Raw genomic sequence first — 21,420 nt, 5'->3', positions numbered from 1 at the left:
CCTGGCATCATTTAATTTTTCTATTGGTTGTTTATACATAAAAATATAATTTTTATATAGCCAGTTTGCTAAATTCACATATTTCTAATAATTTTTCCATAGACTTTTAAATGTAAACAATGGTATTACCTGCAAATAATGTTTTACTTCAGTCTTCCCAGTTTTTATGTCTTATTTTTATTTTTATTTCGCCTTCCTGACCTGACCTAGCTAAAACCTTCAGTCCACTGTTAGATAGTAGTGGTGGTAGTAACAAGCATTCTTGTCTCATTATTATGTTTTAAAATTTATTTATTTTTGGCTGCATTGGGTCTTCATTGCTGCGTGCGGGCTTTCTCTAGTTGTGGCAAGTGGGGGCTACTCTTTGTTGTGATGCACAGGCTTCTCATTGCGGTGGCTTCTTGTTGCGGAGCACGGGCTCTAGGCATGCAAGCTTCAGTAGTTGTGGCACGCAGGCTTAGTTGCTCAGTGGCATGTGGGAATCTTCCTGGACCAGGGTTCGAACCCGTGTCCCCTGCACTGGCAGGTGGATTCTTAACCACTGCACCACCAGGGAGGTCCTTGTCTCATTATTAATATCAGGAAGAAATATTCTAGTATTTGTCTACTTAGTTTGATATTTGTTGTATGTTAGCTTTTTATTTGTTTTTAATGAAGTTTCCTTCTATTCCTAGTGTATTTTAATCATGAATGTGTGTAAAGTTCTATCAAATGTTTTGCACATCTACTGAGACACTAATATGGTTTAACTTATTTTTTTCTAATGTGGTAGGCTACATCAATTAACTTAAACTTTTAAGTATTTGCTTGGATATGATTTCAAATTTACTAAAGTCACTAGTAGAAAAACCTCACTCTGATTTCCCCCTGTGCACTGCATTTCCTCCATCTGTCCCTTGAGCACATACTTGAACTGTCTCTACACACACACACTCATTACTCTTTTTTAAAGTGTTTGAAAATAACCTGCACACACGAGACTTCGTTTCCCCTATGTACTTGAGTGTGTATTTTCCTGAAACAAAACACTTACCTATGGACCCAAGTCTGGAAATAAACACTACCATCAAATTTACACACTCTTCATTGTCCCAACTATTTTATTTTTCCTTTTTGTTTTTATTTTAAAACATCTTCAGTCTACTCCAACCTGGAACAGTCTCCCAGTCTTTTCCTTTTATGTCCTTGACAATTTAAATACAGGCTTTACATTCTATAATATAACCTTTCAAGGGGGTTCATCTGATATTCCCGCATTAGCATACTCTGGCTATGCTTTCTTGGTAAGAATACAGCACAAATGCATTGGCTCTTCTCAGAGCATCTCACCAGGGAGTACATTACGTTGACCTGTCCTACCATTGGTGAAGTGAACTTTTTTTTTTTTTTTTTTTTTTTGCGGTATGCGGGCCTCTCACTGTTGTGGCCTCCCCCGTTGCGGAGCACAGGCTCCGGACGCGCAGGCTCCGGACGCGCAGGCTCAGCGGCCATGGCTCACGGGCCCAGCCGCTCCGCGGCATATGGGATCCTCCCAGACCGGGGCACGAACCCGTATCCCCTGCATCGGCAGGCGGACTCTCAACCACTTGCGCCACCAGGGAGGCCCCTGGTGAAGTGAACTTTGATCACTTGATTATGTTGGTGTCTGCCAGGTTTATCATAAAAATCACCATTTTCACGTTTGTAGTTGATTAGTATTTTGTGGCAAAATATTTGGAGATAATGCCAATACCTGTTCTTCATTAAACTTCTACCCACAAACTCTAGCCTATGTTGGCAACTATTTACTGAATCAACCACCAGTATGATGGTTGCCAAATAGTGTTTTTTCTATTGCCATTATTCCTCCTACATTTATTAGTTGGCTTATAAAGAAAGCTTTCCCTCCTCTATGTATTTATTCAGTTATTTATATCTGTACAAATTATTGGATTCCCATTTTTAAGTCACTTATATTATGATGCTATTGTTATTTGTTTTGATGTTCAAACTGTCTCAAATTTGGCCACTGCAACCTGTCCAAGGTGCTTCTTTTGACATGTTTCCATAATTCTTAGAACATTTTCTTATTGTCTGATAGCTTATTCCAAGTCAGAGATGGGGAGAAATATCTACCACTCCAGAGACCTGCTCCATTTTTGGTGGGAGGATAGTATTTAGTAATTAATAACCTGGTAATTGGTGTGCTCAGTGCTACTGAGGTGTCAGTAGACAGATCCATAAAATACACACACACACAACTGCTATAATTATTTCTGTGTAGTTAAAATGAGTATCATTACAGTCCAACACTCCAGGTGGTTTTCTAGCTTCCCCCCTTTCCATTTTTATAGATACCTTTTCCAACAGTGAGGAACCTGGCTCTCATCATCTTCAACATTTACTTATCAGCTCAATGTTACCAGTATCTCAGCCATGCTAACCATCTCTTCCATTTGCCTCCAGCACTCTTGATGCAGGTTGGCACATCACCACAACACCTTTCTCATCCCTCACGGCAGGCCTATTCTGCCTCTTCAACTCTAGGAAGGGACAGCAGAAGAGAAATTTACAAAGTGCAAGGGAGAAAGGAGAATCAGAGAGAGGAGTAGAAGGCCAAATGGATTGAATTTGCAATACTAAATCTATCCTTTGATTCCTCTAGTAAACATCATTTAGTCAAGATACATTATCCTTTGATATGGCTGGAATTTTTTTAATTTTAGGATTTTGTATCTAAATTCATAAGATAGTGGTCTATAACTTTACTTTCCTGAAGTGTCTTGAAGGTTTTGGTATCAAAGTTGTACTGGCCTCATAAAGTGAACAGGAAAATTCCTATATTCCTATCTCTGGAAGTTTATAAAAGTTTGGTATTATGTCTTTTTTTAATATTTAGAATAACTGCAGTGAAGCCATCTGTTCCTATGAGTTTTCTTTCTGGTAGATTTTAAAATATGACTCAGATTGTTGGCAGTTTTGACCTCTGGTATGACCTTGTGCTTTTATTGATAGCATGCTGTGTTTGCCAGGGGCCCATCCTACTGGCAGTTCCTGAATTCATTTTTTCTCAGTACTGAAAAAATCTACTTGTGTTTTTGAGCATAGATTTTCAAGTTCCTGCCCTGTGTCAGTATTCTCAAAATTTTGAGAAACTGGCTATGTGTTTGAAAGCCTCTCATGTTTCAGAATTTTTCACTCCAGCCTTGACTGGCAGAGTTCACCGTTCACCTGGTTTCTGGTCTCCCTGCGCCCTAACCTCCCTTTCCCCACCAAGCTATAGCCCTCTGCCTGAGCCACGCTCAATATTCAGGTTCCTCCCTGTAGCCAGAATTGGCAAGTGCTCCCAGGAAAAACAGCTATATTTTCCCATATACTTTCTGTCATTCACTCCTCTCCTGAATATTACCATTCTAGCCCTCTTTGCTTCTGCAATAGGTTGCAAGTAAATAGATGACTTTAGTGAACTGCTTTTCTAGTTGTTCTTAGTGAGTGCACTGGTCTGCTGCAAACTACTGTATCTTACTCAGTAGTAAAATCTATTTGTGCTTTTAAAAGCTCCATACTTAACAGTGTATATGTTTGTACATGAATGTTCTGCTTTTTAAAGAAACATGTTAAGTATGTGGATAAATAAAGTTGGTTGCAGTAAGTCACTTCACAGCAGGATGGCATCTGGCCAAACTGTTCAACACTGGTAAGGCAGAAACTACCTATATTTCATACCACTTCCGCTACACCAGGTAGCTGTATTCAAGGAACCTACATTGCCCCTTTGATCCACCATTTCAGGACAGGCCACTCAAAATTAGTCAGCCTCACAATCAGAAATCCTGCTGGCAAGTTCCTGTGCTATGTATATCACCAAGACCAGGATATCTCTCTCTACCTGGACATCAGAAAATCTTCTTGCAGGTAGGTCCCCTTGCTAAAAATGTTCCCTTGTTTTTCATATGCCTGAGCAATAAACATGTGAGTTGCTTACAACCCCTGGTTCCAGTTGATGTCCAGTACCTTAAATTGGAAGGAATAGCACACCCAGCAATAGGCCAAATTGTATAAATGCTATGTCTAAATGCAAACATTCTCCACATTTCCTAAATGCTAGACACTTCAGTTCAAAGTTGCTGATGTATGATAAGCTTAGGTTTAACTTAAAGCTTCTATCCACTTAAATTACTATCTGATGTCCACTGAAATGCTACTTCAAACATTTCACACAAGTCCAATAAAACACCAACTCATAGTAAATGCTTTCCTATAACTTGCTAGTTTGTGCATTTTCTCTGGCCTGTGGATGAAGTCTTCTCTATGAATACTGATAGAGATTTCTACCCTGTGTGATTTCTCTGATGTTTAGTGAGGTGTGGCTTTGGGCAGAAGGTTCCCTGTATTCATTCACCAATAGGTTTTCTGTACTCTGAGCTTTCTGATACACTGTATGGTCCAAATTCCAGTAAAAAATTTTCCTATGTCCAGAATATCTTCATATTATTTTCTTCCCTCTGTACGTTCTCTGCTGTATTATGAGAACTGACTTTAGACCAAAGATGTTCTCAAAATCTTAATAGATTTTTCTCCCTGCTTTGTGTTCTTTGTTCTATAAACTCTTGACTTCACCCAGAGTGATTTCCCTCGTTTATTATATTTATAGGGTTTCTTCCCAAATGTGTTCTCTGATGTACAGTAAGTTTTGACTTCACATAGAATGATTTCCTGCAAACATTACATTCATAGGGTTTCTCCCCTGTGTGTGTTCTATGATGTGCAGTGAGTTTTGACTTCACACAGAATGACTTTCCACATTCATTACATTCATAGGGTTTCTGTCTTACGTGAGTTCTCTGATGAACAATTAGGGCTGATTTCTGACGGAAGTTTTTCCCACATTCATTACATCCAAAAGGTTTCTCTCCTGTATGTCTCCTCTGATGTTCTGTGAAACCCGAGTAGTAGCAGAAAAATTTTCCACATTCAGTACATTCATAGGGCTTCTCGCCTGTATGAGTTCTCAAATGTTTAGTGAGAGTTGACTTCTCAGAGAAAGACTTCCCACATTCATTACATTCATAAGGTTTTTCCCCTGTGTGAGTTCTTTGATGTTTAATGAGGTCTGATTTTCTGAGAAAAGCCTTCCCACATTCATAGCATTCATAGGGCTTCTCCCCTGTGTGTGTTTTCTGATGTACAGTAAGGACTGACTTAAATGAGAAGGATTTCCCACATTCATGACATTCATATGGTTTCTCCCCTGTGTGTGTTCTATGATGTTGGGTGAGGGTTGACTTTTCACTGAAGGATTTCCCACATTCTTGACATTCATAAGGTTTCTCCCCTGTATGAATTCTCTGATGTTTAATGAGGTCTGAATTCTTGCAGAAAGTTTTCCCACATTCATGACATTCACAGGATTTTTCCCCAGTGTGGGTTCTCCGATGTCTTGTGTGCGCTGACTTCTTGTTGAAGGTTTTTCCACATTCATGACATTCATAGGGTTTTCCCCCTGTTTCTATGCTCTGTTGTATGCCAAAGACTAATTTTTCATTGAAAAAGTTTCCACATTCATTATATTCAATAATATTGTCAATTGAGTGGCTTCTCTGAATTGGAATGAGATCTGACTTCTGGCTCAAAGGGTGAACATTATGTTCAAAGAGAATGGATTCCTCAAAGAAATTTTCTCCACATTCATTAAATTCATAGTGATTCTCTTTTGGATGTGTTCTCTGATGAGCAAAGAGAGATGACATATCACAGAAGGTTTTTCTGTATTCAGTGTATTCACAGGTGTTCTGTCCTGTGTAAGGATTCTTATGTATAACAGAGAGTGAATTCTCATGGAAAGCTTTCCTACAGTCACTGTATTCAAAAGGTTGCTCCAAAATTTGAATTTTTTGATGCTGAACAGAGTCTTCATTAAGACAGAAGCCATTCCCATTTTTATTATATTCATAAGATTTCTCTTCAGAGTGAATTCCTTCATGCTTGTCATCATGGAACCATTTTGTACCTTTGTTAAACTCATCAAACTTCTTTCTTGAATAGTTTCTACTGCGATTAATTAATTCTGAAATAGAGTGACAAGAAAGATTAGTTCACAAGGATATTTAGAGGAAATAGTTAGCATTAGGTTTCGGGGAGTTGATCAGTTTAGGTCCTTATCTCTTCATGCCTAGACTATGACAACAGTGTATACGTCCAGTCTTCTCTCTCTTTTCCATTCTACCCAGCAGCAACAAATCAATATTCTAAGAGCCCTAATTCATAAAGGAACAGTACTAAAACCCAAGGTCTAATTCTTTTCTAGCTCTGATTCATGAGGAATAAAAATAAGCAACAAAAGAGCAAATCAATGAGTGGACAAGCCATTCTTGCCACAGATTCAGACTTACAGCTCTATTGTAGGTATGGTATGTTCCCTTCATTACATCAGAGTTGGTCAGCAGTGGACCTCTTCTGACCATCAAACCCTGTTTCAGTCCCTTCTGGCTTTCCCCCAGATTTCACCTGAGTTAGTATCAGTTTTCAATCCTGCTTTCATATCCATGTTTCAACATCTCTGTATACCATGAAAACTGTAAGGAATAAAATTCTAAACCTGGTCCTAGAAATTTCTTTTACCTTTACCTTATGATTTTTTTGTTTACATGTGGCTGTTTTTACTCCTCTACTATCTACAATATTCTATATCCTTGAGTTTAATGTCAAAAAACTTACAATATATATTTTTAAATTTATTGAAGTATAGTTGATTTACAATGTTGTTAGTTTCTGGTATACAGAAGAGTTTCTCAGTTATATATATACATATATATATATATATATATATACATTTTCATATTCATTTCCATTATACTTAATTACAGGATATTAAATCTAGTTCCCTGTGCTGTACAGGGAGGAGGACCTTGTTGTTTATCCACTCATATATCCTAGTTTACATCTGCTAATCCCAAACTCCCACTCCATCCCTCCCCCTTGGCAACCACCAGTCTGTACTCTATATCTGTGAGTCTATTTCTGTTTCATATATAAGTTCGTTTGTGTCATATTTTATATTCCACATATAAGTGATCATGTGGTATATGTCTTTCTCTTTCTGAATTATTTCACTTAGTATGATAATCTCTAGGTCCATCCATGTTGTTGCAAATGGTATTATTTCATTCTTTTTTATAGCTGAGTAATATTCCATTGTATATATGTACCACATCTTCTTTATCCATTCCTCTGTCAATGGACATTTAGGTTGCTTCCATGTCTTGGCTATTGTAAATAGTGCTGCTATGAACATTGGGGTGCATGTTATCTTAGAGTTTTGTCTGGATATATGCCTACGAGTGGGATTGTGGGATCATATGGCAATTCTATTTTTAGTTTTTTGAGGAACCTCCATAGTAGCTGTATCAATTTACATTCCCACCAACAGTGGAGGAGTGTTCCCTTTCTCCACACCCTCTCCACCATTTGTTGTTTGTGGATTTTTTAATGATGGCCATTTCACAGCTGTGAGGTGATATCCTGTTGTAGTTTTGGTTTGCATTTCTCTAATAATTAGTGATGTTGAGCATCTTTTCATGTGCCTATTGGCCATCATCATCTGTGTGTTCTTTGGAGCAATGTCTATTTAGGTCTTCTGCCCATTTTTTGATTGGGTTATCTTGTTGAGTTGTATGAGCTGTTTGTATACTTGGGAAATTAAGCCCTTGAGAACTGACAATATATTGTTTTAAAGTATCACTGAGACAAACATTTTTTAGCCATCATTTTACAAATCTAGAATGAATATATTTTTCTTTGGGTAAGCCAGCTGTTTATCCCCTATAAATTGCTCATTTTCATCTACTGTCATCTACTCCTTGCTGTTCCCCTGGTTCTGTCTCCTCTGTGTGTTCATCCACCCACCTGTAGATGTATTGATGTATGGAACTCTTTCTTTGTTGTCCTGGTGTGTTGGGCAGAGGATTTCTTGAGTTACAGATGTTTTACTGTTTGTAGGTTGAAGGGGAGTGACAAAATGAATATCTCAAACTGCCATGATGCTGACATCACTCAAAAGGGTAATTTTTAAAAAACAGCTTTGTGTTATTTTGTGGCTACTACATCAGAATATGTGTGTGATTTTCACCTGGGGATAGTTATCAGAAATGTTCAAGTATTTGTGCAAATACCTGGTAGTGTAAGAAAGAGGAGACCTCAGACATGCAGTCTGTGAGTTTTACCTATAGTGCTGTTATTCCGCTAGAAAGAGGTGTGGAATTTGTTCCTAAATTTAGCTGAAATGATGCATGATCCTGCCTCAGCCTGGAAGGCATTTAAATCAGCTTCAACTGACTGGCCAGAGTTGTATGGATGGCAAAATGTGCCACAGACTTCTTCCTTGCAGACCAGGGCAAAGTGTAGGCAAAATATTAGTATACCCTGCTGCACCTGGGTACAGCTGGGCCAGGCAAAAGGGCTAAGAGAAGAATTTGAAGAGGAAACTATCCAGCTTTCTACCACAGACCTTCGTTGTTAAAAGGCTAAAACAAAATGAGGAACAGCACATACATAGAAAAACCGGCCAGAAGTCACCTATGGAGAAGTAAAATGAGTAGCACTGTGGGACTCTATGGAAAATAATGTTACTTTTCTGCAGTTAGGACTTTGTGAGCAAATGTTAATGAAACTTGGAACCTAAGGTCAAAGAATGAGATTGGGAGAGTAATTATTAAGGGTAGAAGGCTAGAGAGATTTACATTTCAGTGGGGCTGCTGAAACCTGGGAGCCCTGATGACATCCTAGGTATGAAGCTGGAGACAGCGGTCTTTTATTCCCCCCGAAGAAATTTATATACCAAAAGGTTAAAAGAAAGAATTCAGGATCCTCCCCAAGGGAACAAAGGTTTTTCTTTCTCCTTTTAAAAGAGGAGTGGGACAGCTATCTCTCCCTTCTACAGGAGCAAGGCCAGATTCATTTTATCAGTGTTCTTCACCTGCAATACCAACTTTGTGTGTATGTGTAGGACACCTAGCTTCTGTCTCACTGCACCAAGAGTAAGATATTAAGGTATGTTGGAACTACACAGTTGTTATTTGGTTTTAAGTAAATAATATTTCACCATCTGTTCTGTTCCAGAAACTACATGTATTGTACTTATAATATTAACCAAGTTAAAAAATTTAACACTCTGAAATTTTAAATCTCCACAGAAATAACTTCAGACTGAAATGGCTTTTTGAATTTTCCAAACAATAAAGAAGAAATAACACCATCTTGAAAAATCATCATGAAACAATGCTCAACTCATCTTACGAAAATAGGACAGTCTTGAACCCCAAACCTGGAAAGATTACAACAAAGGAAAGCTACAGAATACACACAGAAAAACTCAGTGATTACAAAAACTGAATACATTATGATCAAGGAGGATGTATTTCAGAAATATCAGATTGGTTTAATCAAGACTACTCAACAGAATAAGTAGGAAAAGCCATATGATTTATCTCATACAGAGATAGATAGCATTTGACAGAATTGAATATAATTTTTTTTTTTTAAAAAAACTCAAGGAATAGAAGAGAACTTCCTTAAAATGATAAAGGGCATTTACAGAAATCCTTAACATCAAAATTAATGGTAACATACTGAACAGTATCTCCCTGAGGTCAGAACTTTTGTACAGCACTTTAGGAATGCCAGTAGCAAAGAAGTCTGTATTCATACATGACAGAATTGTTTACATAGAAAATTTTTACAAATCTACAAAACAACTACCAGAAACAGTGAATTCATCAGCAAGGTTGCAGGATACAAGGTAAATGTGAAAACATAAACTGTTTTCTATATACTATTTGTACTGTTTTTTTTCTATAATTGTTTAATGCTAGTATAAAGACAAAAATAATATAAAATATTTAGGAATATATTTAAAGAAAAATCAGCAAAACTGCTCAACTGAGAATTTAAAGACCTAAGTAGAGGTATACCATGGTCAAGATGTCAGTTCTCCCCCAGATGAGTGATGCAATCCCAAATAACATCCTAACAGGTGTGTCTGTGGAAATTAACAAGGTGATTCTAAAATTTAATGAAAATACAAAAGACCTATAACAGTATAGAATTGTCCAGAATGTCTAAAAAACATATCATTTTAATACATTCTGTAGATTAAAGATGTTCTTGGCAACATTCTGTATTCATGCTGTAGAATACCCAAGAATCTTGAAGAAAACAGCAAACCTAGAAGGCTAACACTGCCAGATGTCAAGACTTATAATATTATAATAAAAGACAGTGTGGTATTGTCATAAAGATGGATAAATCAGTCAGTGGAACAGTAAAGAAAGCTCAGAAACATACATATATGATCACCTGAAAGAAAGATAAAACCGCAATTCACATGTAAGGCTGGATACTATAAAACTCTTAGAGGAAAACATAGGCAGAACATGCTCTGACATAAATCACAGCAAGATCTTCTTTGATACATGTCCTAGAGTAATGAAAATAATAACAAAAATAAACAGAACCTAATGAAACTTATAAACTTTTGCACAGCAAAGGAAACCATAAACAAGACGAAAAGACAACCCTCAGAATGGGAGAAAGTATTTGCAAATGAAGCAACTGACAAAAGATTAATCTCCAAAATTTACATGCAGCTCAATATCAAAAAAACAAACAACCCAATCCAAAAATGGGCAGAAGACCTAGACATCTCTCCAAAGAAGATATACAGATTGCCAATAAACACATGAAAGGATGCTCAACATCACTAATCATTAGAGAAATGCAAATCAAAAACCACAATGAGGTATCACCTCACACTGGTCAGAGTGGCCATCATCAAAAAAATCTACAAACAATAAATGCTGGAGAGGATGTGGAGAAAAGGGAACCCTCTTGCGTTGTTGGTGGGAATGTAAACTGATACAGCTACTATGGAGAACAGTATGGAGGTTCCTTAAAAAACTAAAAGTAGAATTACCCTATGATCCAGCAGTCCACTCCAGGGCACATACTCAGAGAAAACCATACTTCAAAAAGATATACACACACACCCCCTCCCGGCCATGTTCATAGCAGTACTATTTACAATACCCAACAGATGGAAGCAGCCTAAACATCCATCAACAGAGGAATGGATAAAGAAGATGTGGTACATATATATACCACGGAATATTAGCCATAAAAAGGAATGAAATAATGCCATTTGCAGCAACATGGATGGACCTAGAGGTTATCATATACTAAGCCAAGTAAGTCAGAAGGAGAATGACAAATATCATATGATATCACTTATATGTGGAATCTAATTTAAAAATGAAATCTAATTTAAAAATGAAATGGATGAACTTATTTGCAGAACAGAAAGAGATTCACAGATCTTGACATCAAACCTATGGTTACCAAAGGGGAAATACGGGGGCAAGTGATAAATTAGGAGATTGGGATTGACATATACAGACTACTATGTATAAAATTGATAATAAGGCCCTACCTTATAGCACAAGGAACTCTACTCAATATTCTGTAATAAGCTATATGGGAAAAGAATCTGAAAAAGGATGGATACATATATATTTATAACTGATTCACTTTGCTGTACACCTGAAACTAACAACATTATTAATCAACTATACTCCCATAAAAATTAAAAAGAAAAAAAACTTAGCTATTGGCTTCTAGCCCACCTGATGTGAAATCATTCCTCTTCATACTCCGTGCCTGGCCCCAGTTCCCCTCTGTTCCACAATTTGTATGTGGATGAAAAGACAATGGTATTTTAGAGTAGGAAATATCTCTGCAGTGAAGTAGAAAATGCAATACGTTCTTCGGCTCAAAAGGAACAGTTCTTACTTCCTGTGGAATTCTGGAAATCATTCTTTGTATTTTTAAAAGCTGGAGAAACATTTTTGAACAGTTTCACTTAGCTCCACCATGTGAAAAAAGGTAATAAGTAATTGGGGCCCATGCCCACCTCACCATCCTATATGATTATCATACAAGCACTCGTAGGCTGCCCAAACAGAGAAATGTCAGCTGTTTAAAACTGCCCAGCTCTACAGCAAACCCCTGAGAATCACTCCAACGTTGGGGAAGCAGAGTGTGTTAACTCGGGATGTCTGACTGAACTCCCTTCCTTCTCTAAGGGTCCTGTCTGTCATGGCTGTCTCTTCATCCACAAACTTGGGTTCTAGTTACATAGTCGTAAAAAAAAGGGAGTAAAGGGTGAATTGCAAAAAACAAAAACAAAAGAACACCACAGTTCAGTGGAAGGAAGGACAGTCTTTTTAATAAGCTTCTGTTTATCAGAAGGTATCATTAAGAAAGTGATAAGCTTTAACTGGAAAGATACTTTTCAATACATGAAATTTGACAAAAGATTCATACCCAGAATATATTGTGAAACAGCTCTAAATCAGTAAGAGACCAACAACCTAGTAATATAAAAAAAGGAAATGACCTGAATAATCACTTCACTAAAGGAGATAGATATCCAAATAAGCAACAAACATATGAAAAGATGCTCAACATCATTAGTCATCAGAGAAATGGAAATTAAAACTTAGTAACATACCACAATGACTAGAATGGATAAAATTAATTAGACTGACAATATCAAGTTCTCAGAAGGATGTAATGTAACTGGAACTCATACATAGCTGGTGGCAATATAATTCAGTACAACCACTTTGGAAAACAGTTTAAATATTACTAAAGCTAAGTATATTTATGGCTCTGCACCTAACAAAAATAAGAGTTTAGGTCCTACAAAAGACATACACAAGCATACTTACAGAAGAGGAAATCAAGATGGCAGCCATAGAGGACACTTAGCTCACCTCCCCCCAGGAGCACATCAAAAATACATCTATTTTGGAGCAGGTCTCACTGAAAACAATCTGGAGATTGGCAGAAAGACTCTTCTTACACAACTAAGGCTATAAAAAAGATCCATAGAGTTGGGAAGGAAGGGAAGAGAAACAGTTCAGGACCTGTGTCCCTAGGAGGGGACACAGAAGAGGAGGGTCAAGATCCTCCCTGGGGGTGGGAAGCAGTTCCAACCCCTTATTGGGCACCCTAGCCCTCTTGGCTGGTATGAAGACCAGTGGGACCCACGGTGTGGGGAGCTGTGAGAAACTTGGACTCTGCTCTTGAAGTGCACACACATGCTTGCTTGCTCAGGGAACAGGCAGAGGAAGCAGACTGAGACTGCAGGAATTGGGCTGGTTTCCTGCAACTGACCCAGCACATGCCCCAGCCCACACAAAGCACCCACTCCAGCCCCTCTTGCTCCACAGCGCAAGTCCCCACTAGGGCAAAGGCTGTTGCTACTGAGGACCCTACGCAGTTCGGGGCATGGAGCTAGGTTGGACCTGACACTACATCTGAATGGTATGGGGGGGCCACTACCAGTGCAGGGAGGGGCAGCAGATCAGGAGTGTCCTAGAACACTGACTTGTGTGCCAGGACAAGCACAGAGTGCACCCTGGCCCACACTGGGCACACACGCCAGTCCCTCTTGCTCCAACCACTGCTTTCTTCTGGGGACTGGAACCAGCTCCGACCCAACCCTCCAGGCTTCTGCTCCACTAACTTAAGACCTGACACCAGCCCTGGCCCTGGTAGATGGTGTCCATCACTGAGCATAGGAGGAGCCCTGGCTGACACCTGGCTTCTAGCCCCTCCATCTCCAGCCCTAGCCCTCAGCAAGGTGTAGGTGCCAGAATACCCTGGGGGGAGATACTCCCACCAAAGCCACTGGGCACACACAGACTATACAGGGACCCACCCAAGGACACCACTCCAAGACCAGGATAGGTAACTGTTTCCCCTAATTTCACAAAGACAAAGTTAAGAAAAATGAGAAGACAAAGGAATTTGTTTCAAACAAAAGAACAAGAAAAAAACCCTAACAAAATCAACTAATGGAACACATATAATTTACTAAAGATTGTAAAGCATTAGTAATAAGCATAACTGAACTAATGAAAAGAATATATGAACACAGTAAGAATTTTAACAAGGAACTAGAAAGAAAAAAAACCACTTGGAGGTGAAAAACACAGTGAAATGAAATATACACTAGAAAGAATTAAGAGCAAAATAGGTGATATAGAAGAATGCAGAAGTGATCTGGAAGATAGAATAATGGAAATCTCCTAATCATATTAGCAAAAAGAAAAACAAACTTAAAAAAAAAAAGGATAGTTTATAAAGGACCACTAGGATAACATCAAGCATACTAATGCTCTCATTATAGGGGTACCAGAAGGAGAAGAAAGAAAAAACAGGTAGAAAACATATTTGATGAAATTATGGCTCAAAACCCTGAACCTAAAGAATAGATATTCAGGTACAGGAAGCACAGAGGGTCCCAAACAAGAAAAACCCAAAGAGACTTACACCAAGACATATCATAATTAAAATGGCAAACATTAAAGATAAAGAGAATTCTAAAGGCAGGAAGAAAGAGTCACGTATAAGAAACCCCAATAAGGCTATCAGCTGATTTGTCTGCAGAAAATTTTCAGGCCAGAAGGGAGTGGCATGAGATATTTAAAGTGTTAAAAGGGAAAAACTTCCAACATAGGATACTCCACCCAGCAAGATGATCATTCAGAATTGAAGAAGAGATAAAGAACTTCTCAGACAAGCAAAAATTAAAACAGTCATCAATACTAAACTGACCTTATAAGAAGTGTTAAAGGATCTTCCTTAAGTGAAAAAAGGTGGGAGGAAGGTACAAGAAGAAATAAGAAACTAGGGCTTCCCTGGTGGCGCAGTGGTTGGGAGTCCGCCTGCCGATGCAGGGGATGCGGGTTCGTGCCCCGGTCTGGGAGGATCCCACGTGCCACGGAGCGGCTGGGCCCGTGAGCCGTGGCCGGTGAGCCTGTGCATCCGGAGCCTGTGCTCCACGACGGGAGAGGCCACAGCAGTGGAAGGCCCAAGTAATGCAAAAAAAAAAAAAAAAAAAAAGAAATAAGAAACTATAGGATGGAGAAAATCCCACCAGAAAAGGCAAAAATATAGGAAAGGCTGTGGATCAACCACTAAAATTAGCTATTGTGAAAGTTAAAAGACAACATTTGTAAAATAAACTGAAACTACAATAAACAGTTAAGAGATAGACATGAAGATGTAAAATATGTTAAAAACCAAAACGTGGGGGAATGTAGATCTTCTAGAATGTGTCTGAATTTAAACGACTATAAGTTTCAAATAAATACAGTTCTAGGTCAACATACATGAACCACATGGTAACTACAAATCAAAAACCCATAATAGTTTGTTTTTCTAATAAAACTCCCAGCCAAACAAAGGTCCAGGACTGGGTGGCTCATGGGGGAATTCTACCAAACACATAACAAACTACTAATACCTATCCTTCTCAAACTATTTGAAAAAACTGAAGAGAATGGAACACTCCCAAATTCAGTCTACAAGGTGACAATTACCCTGATAACCGAAACCAGAGACAAGTACAGACCAATATCTCTGAGGAAAATAGATACAGAAATCCTCAATAAAACATTAGCAAACCAAATTCAACATTATATAAAAAGGATCATATGCCATGATCAAGTGGGTAGATTAATTCAAGGGATGCAAGGATGGATCAATATCTGCAAATCAATGTGATACACCACATTAATGAAAGGAAGGATAAAAATCACATAATTATCTCAGTAGACACAGAAAAAGCATTTGACCAAATTCAACATTCATTCACGATAAAAACTCTCATCACAGTGGGTATAGAGGGAGCATATCTCAACATAATAAAGGCCATTTATGACAAGCCCATAGCCAACATCATACTCAATGGTGAAAAGCTGAAAGCCTTCCTGTTATTTCCAGGAACAGGACAAAGATGCAGACTGTCGCCACTTCTATTTAAACACAGTATTGGAAGTCCTATCCACAGCAATCACAGACACAAAGAAACAATAAAAGGTATCCAAATTGGAAGGGAAGAGGTATAACTGTCACTATTTGCAGATAATGCTCCTGGGTATATATCTGGAGAAAATGAAAACACTAATTTTAAAGGATACATGCACCCCAATGTTCACAGCAGCATTTACAATAGCCAAGACACAGAAGCAACACAGATGCCCATCGACAGACAACTGGATAAAGAAAATTATATATACACACACATGCACACACATATATATACACACACACAACAGAACAGTACTCAGTCATAAAGAAAAAAAATAAATTCTGTCATTTGCAGGAATGTGGATGGACCTAGAGGATATCATGCTTTGTGAAATAAGCCAGAAAGAGAAAGACAAATACTGTATGATATCAATTACATATGGAATCTAAAAAGATAATGCAAATGAATGTACATGCAAAACAGAAACAGACTCACAGATACAGAAAACAAACATGGTTACTGAAGGGGAGTCTGAAGGGTGGAGGGACAAATTAGGTGTTTGGTTTAACAGATACAAACTACTATGTATAAAATAGATACGCAACAAGGATATATTGTACAGCACAGGGAATTATAGCCATTATCTTGTAATAACTTATAATGGAGTATAATCTGCAAAAATATTGAATCACTATGTTGTATACCTGAAACTAATGTAATATTGTAAATCAACTATACTTTAATTAAAAAATATAACACCATTTTTCAAATACCCCCAAATTCAAAATAAATATATTTTAAAACAAGTATGTTTCAAATGTGTACCCTAATTATGTTTCAATAATAGAATGGACAGATAAATTCTGGGATAGTCAGGATGGAACACTGCACAGCAATATAAAGCAATAAACAAACGACTAATGTATATGGCATATATATCTCACATAGTGCTGATCCAAAGGCGGCAAACACACACACACACACACACACACACAGTATATATACACATTTACATACTGTGTGTATGTATACACATAGTGCACATATATACATAGTACCTACTGTATGACTACAGTTATCTGAAGTGAAAAACAGGCAAACTTGATCTATGATAATAGAAGGGGGAGATGTTATTTACTGGGAGGAGGACACCAGGGAGCATTCTGGGGTGCTAAAAAAATGTTCCATATGTTCATCTTGACAATGGCTATATGTGTGTATGCATATACAAAACTTTATTTACTTGAACACTTAAACATCTGTGTATTTAACTCTATGTAATTTACACCTTAAAAAAAGGATACCATTTTTGTATAAGAGTGACACTGGATATTTGAGTCATGTTAACATGCTACTTCCAAAGGTCCAGAGCCACTAAAACATGATTTCTGAAGACCATTTCAATGGCCTTAATCTCTGAACTACCCCTTTGTGATCTGATTTCCTCCTAAACTCCGTCTGGCTCATACTCTAAGACTCACCTGGGACACTCTGGCTTGGGGACTCTTCCTCCAATATCCATGGCTCCTCTCCTTGCTCCAACTTGAGGATGACTTCTGGTTTAGGGATGAAAAACCCTGTGAATGAGAATTATATGACATGAGACAAATTGGATGAGCGTCAGGGTCTTTGAGATACTGTTCTCGAAGAGTATACAATAAAAAAAAAGCTCATCTCATCTTGTTATGGGGCAGAGGACAACACATTCTTTCTGCTACCCAAAAGGGATAAATTGTCCTTGGCCTGTAAATCCCAAAACTAAATATTATTATATTCTACAAAAATTCCACAGGTTTCTGTAAATAAGAAAGGACATGTATACTGGGGGTCTACATGGGAAATAAGCACTACCTACCTACTGAGATGAGGTGGCTGTAGTTCTCCAGCATCACTTCCCTGTACAGCGTCCTCTGAGCAGGGTCCAGGTGCTGCCACTCCTCCTGGGTGAAGCCTACAGTCACATCCCTGAATGACAGTGATCCCTAGAAAAACACACTTCTGTTCAATCTGCAGTGGTCAGAGTCAGGTGATGTGGAAAAAGAAGTTTAAAAACTAATTCTTACCATTTTTCCTGCTGAAAATTGACCAGAACATGTTACAAAGGACCTCTACTATATAGCATGTTTTGTGTTACACTTTGTGATTAAACAAGAAACCATGGTAGAAATACCATTGGTGGATTAATTTATTACTTAATGGAAAAATACCTGCATGCTTTTATGTGCCTGAAAGTGTCCTAGTTTTTGAGAATTCCAAGTTGAAAAATATACTCTTCCTGGTCTCAAAGAGCTTATTCTCATAAGGAAAGATATAAAGATATACCTACCATAGGACTTAAAGGACCCATATCACAAATAGGTACAATGCAGACAGATCATAAAGGGGTTCCGTGCAAGTTCATGTGAGAGTGTCAGCACCCTGGATTTCACTGAGCAGATAAAACTTTCAGTGCTTAAATATAAATAGTAGTTTCTTTGCAAATATGCGGCAAAACTGCAAGAAACGTTAAGAAGACCTGAAAAAACATGTGGCAAGTCAATGGACTGTACAGCAGGACAGGAGAACAGGTCTGAACCTGTGATGAGATAAAGGCTGCAGAGGCAGGGGCAAAAGGTTCAGGGGAGGAAACTAGGGAATATATTTGGCTTAAATTCTGTTGGTGATCTCCAAATATTTCATCACTCATCTAATCCATAAAATTCTTGAGGAACCACCAGTTTTTATTTATATTTATCTATAAATTAAATATTGTCAATTCATATATGAGGAGAGCTTAATTCTGTTCTTACTTTTCAGATAGAAATGTAAATAAACAAGCTAATATTTTCTTCCCATGCCCTAAAGGACTGACAGTATATGATGTATGCAGAATCCTCTTGCACACTCCCTTAGGGCACAGCCTCTCTCTCTTCCCCCCATCTCCACTCACCCTAGGTCATTGCTGTGAATACCATGAAGCCAATAGTGAAATGGAAATACACACTTCCGTCCTAGTTATATAAACTAATTGTTGCCGAGGAAGCAATGATCCCAAAGTTGGTTTTTTTTTTTTTCAGGTGAATCATTTAATGTGTGAGGCTCAGTTTGATATTACTATAAGTATTAACAGAATAAAATGGGAAAGTATAAACATTTCCCCTTCTATCAAAAATGGGTTTGATGCCAGGATAAACTAGCCTGTTGATTTAACATAGCTGATTAAAAAGGCTAGAGAATCTGGAAGTAAAAAAATGTACTTGGAAGCAATGTCTTCTGAGGCTTCATTCTCCTAAGGGCAGCAAAATGCTGAAAAATTTAACTGGCTCAAAAATTATATTGAGAGATCAAAAAGAAGAGCTAGTCACAGCTTGGGAAAAAATTTGGAGAACAGGTGACACTAAATGTAGTTAGATGAATAATTCCAAAGTTTCCCTAGAGTTATAATAGTACTCTGAGCTAACCAAAGGGGCTATAAACTCATGCTCCTTTGAACAGAGTGGTTCTAAATGATAGATTCTCCAGTGCACCCAGCTGTATTTTCAAGTATAATTCTAGTATTTGTACCTAGCAATACAGAAGAAAAAGCAGCAGGGAGGAAGTGTCAAGTATATAGGACATGAAAGGATTTGGCAGCCCTAGAATTCCCAGTTTGAATCTTTATCATCAGGAAAATCCCATTCCAGCTCAGTCCAAGGTGAGGCTGGAGGTGGTGCTATGGATGGCCTGTGACAAGCAGGAGGCAACAGTGTAAGTGCTAAACTCTGGCTTTCTTCCTTCATCTGCTACAGAAACTCAAAATAAGGCTGTATGAAGAAAACGTGGGATAATACACTGCTTGCTGATGGCCTTTTCTCAGGATCTTGTTGCAGACAGAGCCGTACCAAGCTAAGGAAGGCAGGAGAGAATATTTTTGAGGGCAGTGTTTGCAATCTGTCACAATTTACTGTGCGAGTTCCCCTGGAGACGTGTACACTTTCTCCAATCCCAGAGTCTACACCTGATGGGGAACTTTTCATTCTGGATTCTGATTGAGGGAAAATACTGATATCCAGTGGGCTCTGAGGAGGACCTTTCAGTTTCTGTAACAACATCTGAGTCCTGTGCATGTCCTGGAAAGGTACCTGCCCACTGGCCAATTCACATGCTGTAATCCGAACGCTGTAAATATCTGTGCTGGATCGCCTGTATTAAGAGGGGAGTCGCCTATATTATTAGCAGAGATGCTAAACAGGGAACTTGCTGAGCAAAGGGAGAGAGGAAGAGTTACTCCCAGAGGGTCTGCATGATCTGCCTTGGAGGCTCTGGAAACCTCTTGTCAAGTCTGGGGAAACGGGAGGAAGAGCAGGGTAGACGCATAGTGACAATGAAACAGATGCTAGACATACAGTATGCCAGATGTCTTCAGAACATGGAAGTAGAAATATCAACTGGAAGTTTGGATAGATGAATCTGGAATTTAGAAGTGTAGTATGAAAATAAGGATTTGGGTGAAAATCACAACTCTGTCACTGGAGTCACCAGAGTGAATCAGATGGTCACAGAGGAGAGAAATTCAGGAAAGAAAAAATAACAGCACAGAATCTGAGGGATCACCAATATTTGAGAGGCTGGCAGAAAAAAGAAAAATAGGCTATGAAGGCTGAGAAGAAATTTTCTGAAATGTAAGAACAGAACCAGATGACAAGAGAATAGTGGGAAATAATAACACAGTTTCACAAATAACTGACACTTCCAATTAAAGATGGTGGACTTAAAACACACATCTATCTCTGATGCCTCCAACAATATAAGTGGAAGAAACAAAAGTAAAACAAACAAATGTGCCAATAACAGAATACACCAGAAAGACAATTTTATGCAACTTCTGGGTGATATAAGTGGATAGTATCAGACAAAAGAAACTAGAAGCATGGTACCTACAATTTATACAAGCACAGAAGTGGGCAGAAGCAGCAGCTTCCAACCACAGCCAGAGACTACCAATCTCTAAGCCCTCCAACCAGGGCCAGGGGTCAGCATAGGTGCTAAGATGAATGACTGGCAAAGTAACTCACTGACAAAGTAACTGACTCCTAGGGCACCTTGGTGGACCTCCACTCTGTGGAGATCCAGCAGTTAATGAAGACCAAAGCTGAAGTGCAGCCGTTCTATAAAGTCAGGACACTTTTTTTTTTTTAACATATCAATATACAGTTGGCCCTCCATATGCACAGGTTCCACCTCCACAGATTCAACCAACCACAGAATGAAAATATTTGGGGGAAGAAAAACTCCAGAAAGTTCCAAAAAGCAAAACTGAATTTGCCACATACCAGCAATAATTTATATAGAATTTACATTTTATTTACAACTATTTACATGGCATTTACATTGTATTAGGTATTATAAGTAATCTAGAGACAATTTAAAGTGTATGAGACGATCTACCACAAAGGAGGTTAGAATATACAATGGGGAAAAGACAGCTTCTTGCTGGGAAAACTGGACTACTTTCTCACACCATAGAAAATAAACTCAAAATGAATTAAAGACTTAAATGTAAGACCTGAAACCATAAAACTTCTATAAGAAAACATACGCAGGGGGAC

The 21,420-nt window shown here is 38.3% G+C and overlaps 1 protein-coding gene across 1 annotated transcript in view; it reads right to left on the bottom strand.

Annotated features, from left to right (window-relative positions):
* Positions 1-1,452: 1,452 nt before the first annotated feature.
* Positions 1,453-21,420, bottom strand: part of ZNF37A (zinc finger protein 37A) — a 51,270-nt gene continuing 31,302 nt past the window's right edge. The window contains exons 3-5 of the mRNA XM_060108455.1: positions 17,709-17,835; positions 17,335-17,430; positions 1,453-6,046 (exon numbers count right to left, since the gene is read on the bottom strand). Coding sequence (XP_059964438.1) covers positions 4,596-6,046; positions 17,335-17,430; positions 17,709-17,835 — 1,674 coding nt within the window. The 3' untranslated portion in view covers positions 1,453-4,595. The remainder of the gene's footprint in view (positions 6,047-17,334; positions 17,431-17,708; positions 17,836-21,420) is intronic.

Source organism: Mesoplodon densirostris, chromosome 1, assembly GCF_025265405.1.
Source record: "Mesoplodon densirostris isolate mMesDen1 chromosome 1, mMesDen1 primary haplotype, whole genome shotgun sequence".
Taxonomy (NCBI): domain Eukaryota; kingdom Metazoa; phylum Chordata; class Mammalia; order Artiodactyla; family Ziphiidae; genus Mesoplodon; species Mesoplodon densirostris.
Note: the sequence above shows the minus strand (reverse complement) of the source record. Positions and strands in the feature narration are given on the sequence as shown.